At 36.3% G+C, this 16,118-nt stretch overlaps 1 protein-coding gene across 2 annotated transcripts in view; it reads left to right on the top strand.

Moving 5' to 3' along the window:
• The window catches only part of GDPD1 (glycerophosphodiester phosphodiesterase domain containing 1), a 39,698-nt gene extending 26,269 nt beyond the window's left edge, over window positions 1-13,429 (top strand). For both annotated transcript variants that reach the window (XM_028168567.2, XM_007190289.2), the window contains exons 5-10: window positions 3,285-3,403; window positions 3,921-4,010; window positions 7,534-7,667; window positions 9,481-9,540; window positions 11,687-11,738; window positions 12,145-13,429. In XM_028168567.2, coding sequence (XP_028024368.1) covers window positions 3,285-3,403; window positions 3,921-4,010; window positions 7,534-7,667; window positions 9,481-9,540; window positions 11,687-11,738; window positions 12,145-12,267 — 578 coding nt within the window. In that variant the 3' untranslated portion in view covers window positions 12,268-13,429. The remainder of the gene's footprint in view (window positions 1-3,284; window positions 3,404-3,920; window positions 4,011-7,533; window positions 7,668-9,480; window positions 9,541-11,686; window positions 11,739-12,144) is intronic.
• Window positions 13,430-16,118: the final 2,689 nt, after the last annotated feature.

The following is a 16,118-nucleotide window of genomic DNA, read 5'->3' as shown; positions in this document are numbered from 1 at the left end:
CAATTTGGAATGAAGGAGATGCAGTTTTCCAAGGGAAGGAAGGATGCTAGGTAGGTAAAAACAATAGCTAAATTTTTTTAATATATATAAATTTATTTATTTATTTACTTTTGGCTGCATGGGTCTTCGTTGCTGTGCATGGGCTTTCTCTAGTTTCGGTGAGCGGGGGCTACTCTTCATTGCAGTGTGCAGGCTTCTCATTGTGGTGGCTTCTCTTGTTGTGGATTACAGGCTCTAGGTGCACTGGCTTCAGTAGTTGTGGCACTCGGGCTCAGTAGTTGTGGCTTGTGAATCTAGAGTGCAGCCTCAGTAGTTGTGGCACAACGGCTTAGTTGCTCTGCGGCATGTGGGATCTTCCCAGACCAGGGCTTGAACGCAGGCGGATTCTTAACCACTGCGCCACCAGGGAAGTCCCAATAGCTAAATTTTTATGTATTAACAATAATTAACTTTTATAGTTCAGGGACTTCCCTGGTGGCGCAGTGGTTAAGAATCCGCCTGCCAATGCAGGGTGACACGGCTTCGATCCCTGCTCCGGGAGGATCCCACATGCCGTGGAGCAGCTAAACCCCTGTGCTACAACTACTGAGCCTGTGCTCTAGAGCCTGCAAGCCACAACTACTGAGCCCGTGTGCCACAACTACTGAAGCCCGCGCGCCTAGAACCCGTGCCTCACAACAAGAGAAGCCACGACAATGAGAAGCCCACACACCGCAACAAAGAGTAGCCCCATTCACAGCAACTAGAGAAACTCTGCGAGTAGCAACGAAGACCCAATGCAGACATAAATAAATAAATAAATAAATAAATAAATAAATAAATAAATAATTTTAAATTAAGTTTTATAGTTCAATTCTGTAGTTTAAGTCCAAACTCTTTGAGTTTTAAGTACTTGAAATCCATCTCAAGATAGTTTGTTGTGTTTTTTTTAATCTGGTTTTTTTTTTTTTTAATTTATTTATTTTTAGCTGCATTGGGTCTTTGTTGCTGCACGTGGGCTTTCTCCAGTTGCGGTGCGTGGGCTCCTCATTGCGGTGGCTTCTCTTGTTGCAGAGCACGGGCTCTATGTGTGCAGGCTTCAGTCATTGTGGCACGTGGTCTCAGTAGTTGTGGCTTGTGGGCTGTAGAGCACAGGCTCAGTAGTTGTGGTGCATGGGCTTAGTTGCTCCGCTGCATGTGAGATCTTCCCGGACCAGGGCTCGAACCCGTGTCCCCTGCATTGGCAGCCGGATTCTTAACCACTGCCCCACCAGGGAAGCCCTCAAGATAGTTTAAGAAAAGTTTATTAAAAAGAATTTATTGGTTCTCATAACTAAAAACTGTAGAGGTTATATGCCTTCAAACATAACTGATTCCAGTTGCTCAAGCAATAATTTGTCTCTCTTATCTCCATTTCTTGTGTCCACTTTCATCGATGTTAGCTTTGTTCTCAGGCACACCTTCTCCACGTAAAGATGGACCTCTGATAACATCAAAAGTACATGGTCCATTCAGCTGAGGATTTCAGACAACATCACCTGTGGTCCATATTGTTATGCTTAAAAGGTCATGTGCTTTCTCTGTGGCCAGGGAGGCAAAGCCAAATGATTGACAGTCCCATCAGAATGACCCAGAGCCCTATCTGAATTACAAGGGGTAGTAAAAAGGCAATAAGAATAGAATACAGAACAGGCAAAACAGTAACAGATTTTTTCTTTTTTTTCCCCCCATTCACATCCTGCTTTTCACATGAGTCTTTATTAAAAAAAAGTTTTCTGACATGGATTTAATTTACTTTTTTTTGATATGCTTCTTTGTTTTGATTTGCCATACAATGAGGATGAAATAAAGGGTCTTTCACCATTTTGTTATTCACAGATTAGTGGAATTGACATTTCAGGTGGAAGGGGAAATTTTATAATCGTTATATAGTATGTATAGTATATAAGTGATTAGAGGCAAAAGGAACTAGGGAAAGAATAAAGAAAATGACCCTCAGGAAATAAAAAGAATGATTAAAATCCTCTTCTGATTTTTTCATGACTCAGTTTTCTTTGAATAACTGCATTGATATAATTCTTCAACCCATTACTGATTAGCATGTATTTCCCTTGCCTAAACATATTCTCAATCTCTGAAAAATTCAGTGATGATGTCATAGCAAAACTTTAGAAACAATCTCAGTATCCACTAGTAGGGTCAAGGGGATGAAAAAAAAATTTTTTCTTCTATCCTTTTAGGTTCTTAGCTGGACTCTGTAACAAAAAAAGAGATTAACAAGAGAAAAACAGAAGTTTATTAATATGTATGTGTCATAGGAGAAACTCAGGGATAAATTATTCAAAGGCGTGGCTAGAACTTGAGTTTATATAGCATCTTAAACAAAAAAACAAAACAAACAAAAAAAACCAATAAATTTTCAGAGAAGTAACAAGACAAAGGAAAAGTACTTTGAGTGTCCAGGGTGGCAAATTGTGGAAAGGTAAATATATAGGGGATTAATGGAAGATAAAGGCTAGTCAGTAGTTTGTTATGTAGAGTCCTTTGGTGCTGACAAGGGTCTAGGGTTGCTGTTGATTAATTTTTGTATAATTTAAGTCTTATTTTTTGGCAGATAGGGGAAGGGCAGAGAGCTTTTCTTGTATCTGCTGCTTCTCAGTTGCCTTCACTTCAAAATAATCCTTATGCCAAAATGGCATATTTTGGAGTGGCAAACTATGTTCCCCTTCAAGGGGAATGGTTAAATTTTAAAAATTAAATTGTATAGTTGCTCAGTGGAGTATTTTAAAACCTTTTAAAATAATAATTACAGAATAGGATCAGTGGATTATATCAATGTCAATATCATGGTTATGATATTGTACTGTAGTTTTGCAAGAGGTTACCATTGGGGAATCTGGGTAAAGCCTGCACAGATCTCTGTATTATTTCTTACAACTGCATGTGAATCTACAGTTATCTCAAAAAATTTAATGGAAAAAAATTTTAATCATAATCATAAATACAGCATATTAACATGCAATACTTATTTTTACTTATGTGAAAAAATCAGCTTAAAATCTGAAGGGAGCCTATATTATAACTCTATTAGATTATGCATAGGAAGAAAAGAGGAGAGAAAATACACCAAATGATCACAATGGTTTTATCTAAGTTGTTGGATTTTTAGATGATTTTTCTTTTCTTCTTTATATTTTTCATCATTTTGTAAGTGTCCTACTATGACTACATACTATAACTTTTCTAATCATCAAAAAACTGTAAGTTATCTTTTAAAAATACATTTAAAAATCTTGCTTTCTCAGCATGCCAATGTGAAGGAAAAGATAACCGAATACCATTACTGAAGGAAGTTTTTGAGGCCTTTCCTAACACTCCTATTAACATCGATATCAAAGTCAACAACAATTTGCTGATTAAGAAGGTACTTAAGGCATTGTGTCTTCTGAGTGCGTTGCATCCAATTTCATCCAAACTAAATAAGGCTAGAGTAGGTGCCTGCATAGATTGATAATGTTCAAGGAAATGTGATACTCTAGGGATCAGTATTGTTTCAAATACTGCCCTGGTAGAAGACATCACTGTACTGTAGGAAAGCCTGTTTCAGAGTGACTTGTCATGTCGCAGTCATGGATAAAAGTGAGCTTCTGTGAACCCATCGCCCTGGCATTTACGTAATTAACTTCTTCTAGTTTCACTTGTTTCACTTGTACTTAGTTTATAGCAAATTACTAAACAGTTGTATTCTATTAAATAAATCATATAATGGTAAAATGTAATTTCTTGTACTTTATAAAATAATCTGAATTTATGTATCAGTTCTTCCAAAATTTTATAGTGTGTACTGGCAGATAGTCAGTTGTAATCCATTTTTTAAGTGAAATCATGTAAGTGGATTTACAAATAGGCACATGCATAAAATTTTGAATTTTCACATGTAGGTTTCAGAGTTGGTGAAGCAGTACAGACGAGAACACATAACGGTGTGGGGCAATGCCAGTTATGAAATTGTAGAAAAGTGCTACAAAGAGGTAAGCTTCATAAATGATACAGAATGATCTATTTTTGTTGTTGTTGTATATCTTTAAATGTTAAGTAAATACAATAATAGTTTTTTTTTTAATATCTTATTTCATAGCCTTGATGCAAAGGCAGACGGTACTGGATGGAAGCAACTAACCAGAAATTTACTAATAAAGATGATGAATTTATAGATAATGGATTTAGTAGAGATAGTGGACCTTGCAATTTAAGTTCAGTGTAATTGGACTGGCTCACGGAATTATTATTTTCACATGGTAATATTTGTTTGCCAACATTTTATTAATTTTATTATGTACATTATAAAACAAAATACAATTTCCATTTTTTAGTGTCTAGTTTTTGTTAGGTAATCAAATTTTTTAGGTAATTTTGAATTAAGGGAAGTATTTAGTCCTTCAACTCTATAACTCAAGCTTTTCTTTACCCTACCCCCCCAAATAGAATTAATCAAATTAAACCAGGATCATGATTATCAGGTAGTATATAAAAGTAGGGCCATCTACCAACTGAAATTTTTCTGTTTGAAGAAAATATATCTATAAAAAATTAAGTTGATATATTTTGAAATGGTACACTAAGCCTCTATAAGCAAATTTAGCTATATAATCAGCTAGGAGGATTTGAAATTCAAAGTGTTAAAAAACCTTAAACACTGAAGATTCTCTTTCAGAATACAAGTGATAGTGCAGAAGGAATATCATGACACAAGTAGCAATTCTAAAATACAAAGAATTCTTTTGAGAAGGCGTTCCTTCCTAGGAAAGAAGGCAAAAGCATAGATCCAAGAACCATTACAATTAAAAGTACAATTAAAAGTAATGAGGCTCTCATTAAGGCAAGTAAGTTTTATTTATGTGCAGCAGGCTCTGTGAGATCCCAAGGTATCTGTGTACAAAAGGAGAGAACAGAATAATCAGTGGGCTGAGTGGCTTCAGATCTCCAAGAATTTAGGACTAAGACTTCCATAACTAATCATTGTCTGATAGTATTTTCATATGTCATTAAAAGGGAGCTAATATACTGGATGCTTCATGACCTGCTGATCTTTTTACATCATTCAAAAATTTTTTTCAAATTAAAAAATAGTGATAATAGCAAATGCTAGAGAAGATGAGGACAAACTGGATCTCACCTGCGTTGCTGGTGGGAATGTAAAATAGAACAGTCACTCTCTTAATTAGTTGGGTAGTTTCTTACAAAACTAAGCATACACTTATCATATTAACCAGCAATCTTACTCTTGGGCATTTATCTCAGAAAAATGAAAACTATGCACACAAAAACCTATACATGAATATTTATAGCAGATTTATTCACAATACCAAAATACTAGAAACAAGCCAAATGCCCTTCAGTGGGTACGTGGCTGAACAAACTAACACATCCATACAATGTAATACTATTCAGCAGTAACAGGGAATGAATTATTGGCACATGCAACAACCTGGATGGTTCTAGAAGGCATTTTGCTTAGTGAAAAAAATTAACCTCAAATGGTTATATGATTACATTTATGTAACATTCTCAAGACTACAGACATGAAGAGCAGATTCGTGGCTCCCAGAGGACAGGGACTTGGTGTGGGTGCAAATACAAAGAAGTAGCAGGAGGGAGTTTCTGTGTGGTGATGGAACAGTTCTGTATCTTGATTGTGGTGGAGGTTACACAAATCTATACATGGGTTAAAATTGCATCGAACTATACACATGCACAAATGAACACAGGTTTTAAAAATGGTGAAAACCGAATAAGGTCTACAGTCTAATTAACAGTAATATATCAGTGTCAATTCCTGGTTTTGATACATCTGGCTACATCAAATTTTACCATTTGGGGCAGCTGGGTTAAGGATATACAAGACTCTACTGTATTTTTATAACTTCCTGTGACTCTATAATTATTTCAAAATAACAAGTTCACTTTTGGTCCAGAATCACAGAACTTTTCCCTTGATTCACATATTTTTCTAGAAGCCTCTGGCTTTCTGTCATTTTAGGATTTAAAAACTCCAAAATTTTCAGCAGCAATTTTCAAACACCGCAGTAAGAATGTCTCAACAATAATTGTCATTTGTATTATGAACATGCTATATAATTAAGTCATGTATCTTTTACAATTCTTAAAGTATGATTTATGAGAATTTCATATTAGCTCTTTAATTCCCAGATGCTAGAAACTAAAAATATAAAAATAAAAGAAACTGGGGGGGACAGTGGTGCTGGGAAAAATATGTGGCACTTATTCTCATCTAATGACTTTTTATTCACTCATATTTAATGCAGTTGTTTTTATCCTTGGCTGTATATTGGAATTACCGGAATTGTTTCAAAAAATACTAATGCCTGGGTCCCATTCCAGATATTCTAATTTAATACAGGGACAACCAGTTATTATGCCAGTGGTATGCCAGCATACTGCTCCTAGCCCTCTCCTACCAGTGGCCTTGCATGGCTCTCCAGAAGTACCAGTTACTGTTTTTAGTTCTCTGGTTCCACAGTTGCATAAGTTTTGAGGGTCAGCCCCTAGCCCTATTTCCTCCTATGAGCTCTGTTATTCTTAGTGTATGAATTTGCAGAAATCAAAGTTTTTTCAGGGACTTGTATACTGTGTTGCAGCTGGAACACCTGTATATAAATAAACTGAAAACATTACAAAGCAGCATGTGAACTTAGGAGCAAAAGAAGTCCTCAAACTTATTTACTCCATTTTTAAAAAATAAAGAAGTAGGTAATTTAGAGCTAATATTTAAAATAAATTATGTTTTTGCATGATTTTTTCAATATATTACTTTTATACAGAAATATTCAAATTTATTATAATGTTTATTTGTTTTAAAGACAGACATAGGAGGAGCTGGAGGAGGCAGGTATGGGGAGTTGTTTACTGGGTACAGAGTTTCAGTTGTGCAAGATGAAAAGAGTTCACATATATATGAAGCTTGCAGTTGAAGGGTTTGGGGATCTTGATGAACACATTTTGTAATACAAACTTAGAAGGGTGGTTAGATTCTTGGACTAGTTTACAAAGTCCTATTTACATTTGAAAATATGTATATGTAGCTGAAAGGTGACATATTTGCAACACCATTAATATATATCTATATTCGTATCTGTATCATATACTGTTTAAAATTTTATTATATATATGGTTATTGAATATATAGAAGGTTACTGAATATTTCATTTCTTTATCTTGTTCCATTAAATTTGGTATGCTTAATCACTACTGATAAGGACTAGCAGTAACAGACAGAAATGGTATAGCAAAAGCAGAGAGTAAGGAATAGAGAAACTTGAGTATCAATACTATAGGCCTCCAAGATAGATCCTGACCCATTTGTCAAGGACTAGTCATTTCTAAGTGCGGTGTGTTAGAAATGGCTATTGATAATTCAGGGAGTACTTTTAACAGATGTAAAGATACAGTCTTGGGAAATTTTGAAGGTTGTGAAATGAACCTCTTTATTTGAACAGTTATAAAGTAACATACAATATTGTTTGTGTCTTTTAGAATTCAGAAATTCCTATACTCTTCAGTTTACAACGTGTTCTGCTCATTCTTGGCCTGTTCTTCACTGGCCTCTTGCCCTTTGTGCCCATTCGAGAACAGTTTTTTGAAATCCCAATGCCTTCTATCATACTGAAGTAAGTGGTTACCCTGTCTTCATCAATTCTCAATTACAGGAAAACTAAGACGAAGACTTGTTGATATCAATGATAAAGAATAGATTGCTCTAGTTATTTCCATATTTGATATAATTAAGATGCATTCTCTAAAATGAATAATAAAGGTTTTTAAGGATTTACCTGACCCATTTCAGGTAACAATGACTTTCAGTGCCTGTGTACTCAGAAGTCAGGTAAAAAGAATTGAGCTTAATCATTGAAACATCTAATAGCAATTGCCCTCCAACTTCCCTTACTTCCTTCTGCTTGATTGACAACTATACCCAGCTGAAATTCCATTAAGCTCCAAATTCACCACTAGTATTAAATCACCACCACCACCACAACAATGCAAAAAAACCTCTGGAGATGGGAGAAGAAAAAGGATAGAGTTAGTTTTTATAAGATAGTTCCATATTTATGTAATTTCTCTGCTGGGTATAAAGCCTTGCTTTTCACACACTAATTTACTACAAAGATAAAAATATATAAAACACTTAGCATTGCCTGGCAAATAATAAGCAGTCAATAAATGATAACTTTTATTGTTAAATTATCTTTTTTTCTTTTTTTGAAGTATTTATTTATTTATTTATTTATGTCTGTGCTGGGTCTTTGTTTCTGTGCGAGGGCTTTCTCTAGTTGCGGCAAGCAGGGGCCACTCTTCATCGCGGTGCGTGGGCCTCTCACTATCGTGGCCTCTCTTGTTGCGGAGCACAGGCTCCAGACATGCAGGCTCAGTAGTTGTGGCTCACAGGCTTAGTTGCTCCGTGGCATGTGGGATCTTCCCGGACCAGGGATAGAACCCGTGTTCCCTGCATTGGCAGGCGGATTCTTAACCACTGCACCACCAGGGAAGTCCCTATTATTTTTTTTAATGAAAGACAGTGGGTACTTCCTAAGACAACATAATCATTTGTGTTTAATGAGGTAACTAGTATTTTGAGTTATTAAATTCTTGGGATTCCTGAAATTGCAATCAGGACTTTCTACCTGGGCTAGAGTTAGTGGGAAAAAAGGAGTTTATTTAGAGAGCTTCAAATAAAAACTGAATTCAGAGAAAAAGACAAAAAATGAATTGTGTAGATAGGAGGAGTTAGAAAGGAAATAAGAAATGAAGATCTGGGGAGAATAAAAATCACTCTGTGCTGTTTAACTTAGAAAGAAGCTGAGTAATCTTCATAGTAGAGAGACTGACTAATCAGAGATGTCTCTGGACACAACCCAGAGTTAATGACACAGGTGCTGCTCTAGGCGTCAAAGAGGTTGAAGAAGGAGCTCAGCTTAGGTCTAAAAGTCAAGTATACTCTTTCAGTAGGAAGGATATTTTAAAAGGACAGGGCCTAGGTCTTAAAACATTGAAAGTGAAAGAAAAAAAATGCCTTTAGGGTTTTTTTAGTCTCATTTTTACCCCAAATATCTTTTAATCCATAGTAAAGTTTGGTTGTGTGTTTAAATCTACTACATACAAAATTACAGCAGACAAAGCAAAAGAAAGAGGCTTCACCAGAAAAGAGAAGAGACATGAGTTCTGGGCACCCAGGGTCTCTGGAAAGATAAGTTATTAATTTTAACCTTTGAATTGTGGTAGCAAAAAATTAGCTTGAAATCAATGAAAATAGAACACCCAAATGAGCTTTGTTCGAATTTATTTTTGTCCTTTTCCAAATAGTTTTTAAACATATACTAAGTGCAGGCAAGGCACTCTTTTTGTTTTTGTACTTGTTTTATTTTATCACACTGATATATTCCTGTGTTTCTAATTTATGATTTAAATTTTATTTTGCCTCAGGCTAAAAGAACCACACACCATGTCCAGAAGTCAAAAGTTTCTCATCTGGCTTTCTGATACGTAAGAATTTTAGTTTCTTAATATACAAATTATTGTTTTAACTCTATTAAATACGATGCTTATAATTTAGAGCAGGCTTTCTACATGTAATTTGTAACAGGGATGTGTTGAACATCTACTATACAAATGGATGATGTATGAATCATTTAGAACTAGCTTAATTGCTAGTCACAAAACCTTAAGAAGAATTGAGAGATAATCTCATCAAACTCAGGAGAAAACTGAGCACCCACCTACCCGAAGTTAGATGATTTACAGTACTTGGCGTTATGTAGCTGGTTAGTAGCAGAGCCGGGATATATACCCATCCCCTCTACTTAGTCACTGTTTCCACGAGCCTGCAGTCAAAAATACAGTGAAAAGAAGTGTGTATAGCAATGCAATATATGTAAGAGTATATATTGACTAATGGCACATTTCTCAGGAAAATGGTAGGCATCTATATGGGGGGCATCTACTTTAGATAAAATGCCTTAAATTCTAAGACATGTTGAGTTTAATGTTAGGTAAAACCCACAAAGTTATTGTGCTATACTTTGCTTTAAAGTGGAACCTTGAATGCTTAAATAATAGTCATAAATCACAGCCTTTTATTACTAGCTCCTCTTTCATAGAGTTGGAAAACTAGTTGTATCTTTTCTCTGTGCCACAGGGTTTCTTCTTTCTTGCTGTATTCCTGATTTAATTTCTAGTTTTTAAGGATGCCTTTTTTTTTTTAAAGAAATTCACGTTCTTTTTATTTATTTATTTATTTATTTATGGCTGTGTTGGGTCTTCGTTTCTGTGCGAGGGCTTTCTCTAGTTGCGGCAAGTGGGGACCACTCTTCATCGCAGTGCGCGGTCCTCTCACTATCGCGGCCTCTCCTGTTGCGGAGCACAGGCTCCAGACACGCAGGCTCAGTAATTGTGGCTCACGGGCCCAGTTGCTCCGTGGCATGTGGGATCTTCCCAGACCAGGGCTCGAACCCGTGTCCCCTGCATTGGCAGGCAGATTCTCAACCACTGCGCCACCAGGGAAGCCCAAGGATGCATTTTTAATTGGTGTTAAATGCATATGATTTTTAGTTTCTGTTACTTAATCATTCTAATAGACATAAACAGAATAGAAATAATATTTATAGCTTTTCAGTACAGTAAGTTCCCATCTTGTTCAAGTGATTTGTATTCTAAAAGTTCACTTTTAAGTTAGTTATTTGGAACTGAAAAAAAAATGCTTTTTTTTTTTCCTATATAAAGGATAATGTAATTAGTGGACATTAGGTTTCTTTTTTTTTAATATAAATTTATTTATTTATTTATTTATTTTTGGCTGTGTTGGGTCTTTGTTGCTGCACGGGGGCTTTCTCTAGTTGTAGTGAGCGGGGGCTACTCTTAGTTGCGGTGGGTGGGCTTCTCATTGTGGTGGCTTCTCTTGTTGCGGTGGGTGGGCTTCTCATTGTGGTGGCTTCTCTTGTTGTGGAGCACAAGCCCTAGAGCGTGTGGGCTTCAGTAGTTGTGGCACGCGGGCTCGGTAGTTGTGGCTCGTGGCTCTAGAGCACAGGCACAGTAGTTGTGGCTCGCGGCTCTAGAGCACAGGCTCAGTAGTTGTGGCGCACGGGCTTAGTTGCTCCACTGCATGTGGGATCTTCCCAGACCAGGGCTCGAACCCGTGTCCCCTGCATTGGCAGGCGGATTCTTAACCACTGCGCCACCAGGGAAGTCCTGGACATTAGGTTTCTAAGATAGCTCACAAAAGACTAATTCATTTTGTAAATGGACTGTGATGTTATAGAATTTGACCCAAGTTCACTGCCTTATTTTAACTTGGAAAGTTTGGAACACCGACTTCCCAGTTATTTCCCGCTCTCATTATGGTGCCAGCAGGGAAAGTGAGGAAGCCCCTTCTGCACTGAGCTGCTTCAATAAGAATACGTCTCCTGGGGATCTAATGGCAGCAAGGAGTAGAAAGGAGATTCAGCAGTTAAGATACAAATGCATCCATAGCAGCTATTATTGCTTGAGGCCGTTGGTTATATTGCCAAAACATTGGGATTAAGTTCAACTAGGAATTTTAAACTCTAAATTGACTAAATTAGGACTGATGACTAATTTTAGTCCTTCTTTAGGGCTAAGGAGTACCTAAATCTGTTGTGCTTTTCTTTTCTAGTCTACTAATGAGAAAAGCTTTGTTCGACCACCTCACTGCCCGAGGCATTCAGGTAAGTTTCTGGAATGATGCATTTTAGAAACAGCATAGTTTAGCAGTTTAACACAAGTTTAAGGGGCAGGAAATTTTAACTGACTTAATATGGTCCTGACTCTGCTTCTGCTGCTTTAATGGTTCTCACATGAAGACCTTAAGCTCTGCCTTACAGTTAACAAGAAAGTATTGGCATTTCAGAGTTCACCTATGTATTGGTGAGAATAGCTGAAGCCGAGGGGTGGGACGGTCATATTTAATGAGCAAAGTGGAATTTGTTTAAAGGGCTCAATGATTTCTTAAAATTGCAGGTTATTAAAAGGTTATTTTTAAGTGTGCTGAGATTGTAGTGGATACATGCTACCATGAAAACAATTTTCTATTTTAACATTTCTTCTCATATTTCTCATGTTTCTAATTTTCAGGTGTATGTTTGGGTATTAAATGAAGAGCAGGAATACAAAAGAGCTTTTGATTTGGGAGCAACTGGGGTGATGACAGACTATCCAACAAAACTTAAGGATTTTTTACATAATTTTTCAGAATAGAAAAGGAGGTACTCGGAAGCATTCAAAGAAAACATGAAAAGACCTAAGAAAAAAAATTGTTATTATTTCCCTAAGCCATTTCTGGAATGGTAAAAGGTTTAATCAGTTAAGTGTTTATTACCTCATTTTTAAACCTGTCTGAGAATGTAGAAACTATATATTGTATATCTATTTTAAACAATATTGCATATTTTACATTTGTAAATAATTTGTTTAGAAAGAAAACTGGTTATGAGATGTAAGTAGAAGATTATCGGTCAAGATTTCTGTATATGATGCAGTATTCTACTATGATAAGTAATTCTGAAATCAAAGACTATTGGATAAATTTGACATTAGCCTTCACTGGAATAAGATCAACTAATTAGTAAGACAGAATTATTGAAGGCCATTACAGCTATCCCAGTTGTCTTCTTATTTCTAGGTACATCTTAGTTAAAGGGGAAAAATACAGTGAAAGGAGAGCTCGGAAATCAGTGATGTACTTCTCTGACAAGTTGAACATTGTTAGCAGAAAGCAGACTCAAAGAAATAACTGAAAGTTTATTACATGATCAGAAATAAAATCTGTAGACTAAATTCGAATATTTTGGTTGCTGTTGTCAATAGGGACATTCTATTTGGAATCTTTTTCAGGTATGTAACAATGCTACTGTGTCTTTTTTTTTTTGTAAACATTAAAATTGGACTTAATTGTAAATTAAGACAAGATGCAAATAGTCACATTTTTGTTTCCTCTAAAGAAATGTACATTTTCCGTTGTTGGCAATGACTAACTGTCTGGACCTACATCTAGATGTTAAATAACATCTTGAATCCTAATAATCATATGCAACTGATGAAAGTGCATATCACTGTGTCTAAAACTTATAGTATAAACCACCTCCTCCTGATCTTTACGAATTTATTCTTCTGAATATTAGTGGAAACAGAATTTCCCAAAGCATTAGGCATCACTTTCTCAGATCTTCTGATGTGACTTCATGTAAATCTGTTTCTAATCTTTTTGACTTATTTTCGTTACCTCTCTGGGAGGTAAATATAATCTGGAACATTTGAAGTTTGCCAGCTAACAGCTACAAAAGATGATCATACTCTCCCACCTGTCCCTGGATGACATAAATGACATTTGTTTTTTTGTTTAAACTGAAATAAAATTTTCAAAAACAAAATAAGGGTTCTTCATTGGTGGTGATTTTGTTTTGCAGTCCTAATTCCAAATATGCTTTATAATTTTTTTTCAGAATTTAATGAGATGGTAAATTGATAGTGTAACTCAATACACCTGAGACTTCTCTCTAGTGTAAGGAAAATAAAACATAGAAACACTTCTATGGTAAAGAAATTGCCTCTTGGTATTTGAGTAAATAACTTGGGCAGGTAATCCATTAAATCCATCATTTTCACTTTCGCTTATAGTAATTTATGATTATAGTTGCTGGAGATCTTTTTGATCATCTTTGATATAATCCTTTTTGCAATTTCCCCTTTCCAAATTTTGCTTTGTTATGATTTAGTTATGATGCAGTTCATATTATAGGGCCAGCATATATTTTGTGTCAATCAGTAGAAGATAAAGTACCCAGCATGGTAAAGATGTTTAGAAAGTCATGTTTTAAAAGTTTGATGATTATATAGTCAAGGTGACTTCAATTCATTTAATAAAAGTATAGTATCTATAACAAAAGAGTTATCAGATAACATCTGAATATTGCTTTTCTGATTGGGGCATCACATTTTAAAAGAGGTTAGATACCCTTTCATTTTGAGAGAGATATTGCTAGGCATTGTGTGGTAGGGAAGGCTAGAGAAGTGGTCAAAAGATGGGATTAGACCCTTTGCCTGGGATGAAGGTAGCACTAGATTTGACAGACTCAAGGACTTCCCTGGTGGTCCAGTTGTTAAGACTCTGCACTCCTAAAATGCACGGGGCACGGGTTCAGTCCCTGGGTGGGGAACTATGATCCCCACAAGCCATGAGGCATGGCCTAAAAAAAAAAAAAAAAAAAAAGATTTGATAGACCTATAGTCCAGCATGCCAGTAGAATCCTAAATACATGGCAGTGGACAGCAGTTGACAGGTAGGTATTTCAGTAGGCAATTGGCATGAGGGAATTTTATTTTCTTACTATCATTTTTTTTTTTTTTTTTTTTGGCTGCGTCGCATGGCATGTGGGATCTTCCCCAGCCAGGGATTGAAACTGTGTCGCCTGAATTGGGAGCATGGAGTCATAACCACTGGACCACCCGGGAAGTCCTGCCAGAATTTGGGAATTTTAACTTGAAGTAGTAAGAGTTTCTCTGTAGGACTAGGGTCCGAGGCATGTTACCAAGGCAAAACAGGACACAAGTTACAAGAACTAGGACCCAGATCTTGGAAAGAAGCTCATTTAATAGAACCGAAGAACAGAGTGATAACGCTGGACTAATTAGAGTAGTAAGTTGACACTGAGTCCCAGAGCTGTTCAACCTCTCATTTCTGGCCAGGACTTGTTCTAGAAATTGGGGTGTGGCCCTGGCTACAGGTGGGCATCTAGTAGTGCAACTGTGGAGAAAGAATGGCTGCAGTGGGGTAGGAAAAGAGAACATAAAACATCAATCATTGTATGTTCTAGTACGGGAAATCATTGACACAAAATACAATGTGAACGAGTCTGCTTAGAGTTGTGCAACATGGTGGGCCTGAAAAGGTTAAAAAAAAAATATCAAGAGAGAATCTGCCATAGATTAAAAAAAAATTCCTTTCCAATTAAGGAAAGCCATGAATGCCAGGTTGAAGAGTTTGTTCTGAATCAAAAGTCATGTGTCAAGTAGGTGGCTAAACTTGAGACGTTAAAAACAAGAACTGAAACTGCCAGACAATAATATAACATAATCATTTCAGTACCAAAGGGAAAATGTAAATAGCAGTCAGAGACCAGGCACCAAAACAAGATCAGGACCAAAGTGGTCAGATCAAAGGTCAAAGAGATCAGAATGCTGGAGCATACCAAAATAATTCATAAAGCCATTAGTGATGTTTAGCTTTTTCTGCCTTTTTTGTATAACACTGACAAATTATTGTTTGGAAAGTTGGATCATCCTATAAGCTGAAATAAATATATAAGCCTAGACCAGAGAATAGTCCAGAAACCAGGTCAGAAGGCTATACAGATCCAATTAACATTAGATTGCATAAAATTTAATTTGGCAATAGTCTACAAGATGGAAACTCTTGCAGCAATCCAGGAATGAAGTAATAAGTGTCCAGATGATAGCAGTGGCAATGTAAGTAGGGAAACAATGAATCTAAGCATCTCTGTAAGGGAAGAATTAATAAGAGTTGGTGACTAGATGAGCTTAAAAGGAGAAGAGAAAGTTCACTACTAACTCCAAAGCTGCAGGAAAATGGGGAACTTGGAGAGGGGTCTGGTTTGGTGGTAAAAATAATGTATATGGGTACTCTTTGAAATGACAGAAAGGTGTTCAAGTTTAGGTATATTAGCCCTAGGATGAATGGATAGGTCTGGAAGAATAGATTTAGGAGTTTTGTGTACTTTATAGGTATTGCAAAGCTAGCACTTTATTTTTTATTTTTTAGCATAAATTTCAGCTGTTTTTATTTTTATTTTATTTACTTTTTAATGTTTATGTTCTTAATTTATTTTTTATTTTTATTTATATATTTTATTTTTGGTTGCGTTGGGTCTTCGTTGCTGCGTGTGGGCTTTCTCTAGGAGTGTTGAGCAGGAGCTACTCTTCATTGTGGGGCGCGGGCTTTTCACTGTGGTGGCTTCTCCCGTTGTGGAGCACGGGCTCTAGAGCTCAGGCTCAGTAGTTGTGGCTCACGGGCTTAGTTGCTCTGTGGCATG

This window comes from Balaenoptera acutorostrata, chromosome 20 (assembly GCF_949987535.1).
Source record: "Balaenoptera acutorostrata chromosome 20, mBalAcu1.1, whole genome shotgun sequence".
NCBI classification, from domain to species: Eukaryota; Metazoa; Chordata; class Mammalia; order Artiodactyla; family Balaenopteridae; genus Balaenoptera; species Balaenoptera acutorostrata.
Note: the sequence above shows the minus strand (reverse complement) of the source record. Positions and strands in the feature narration are given on the sequence as shown.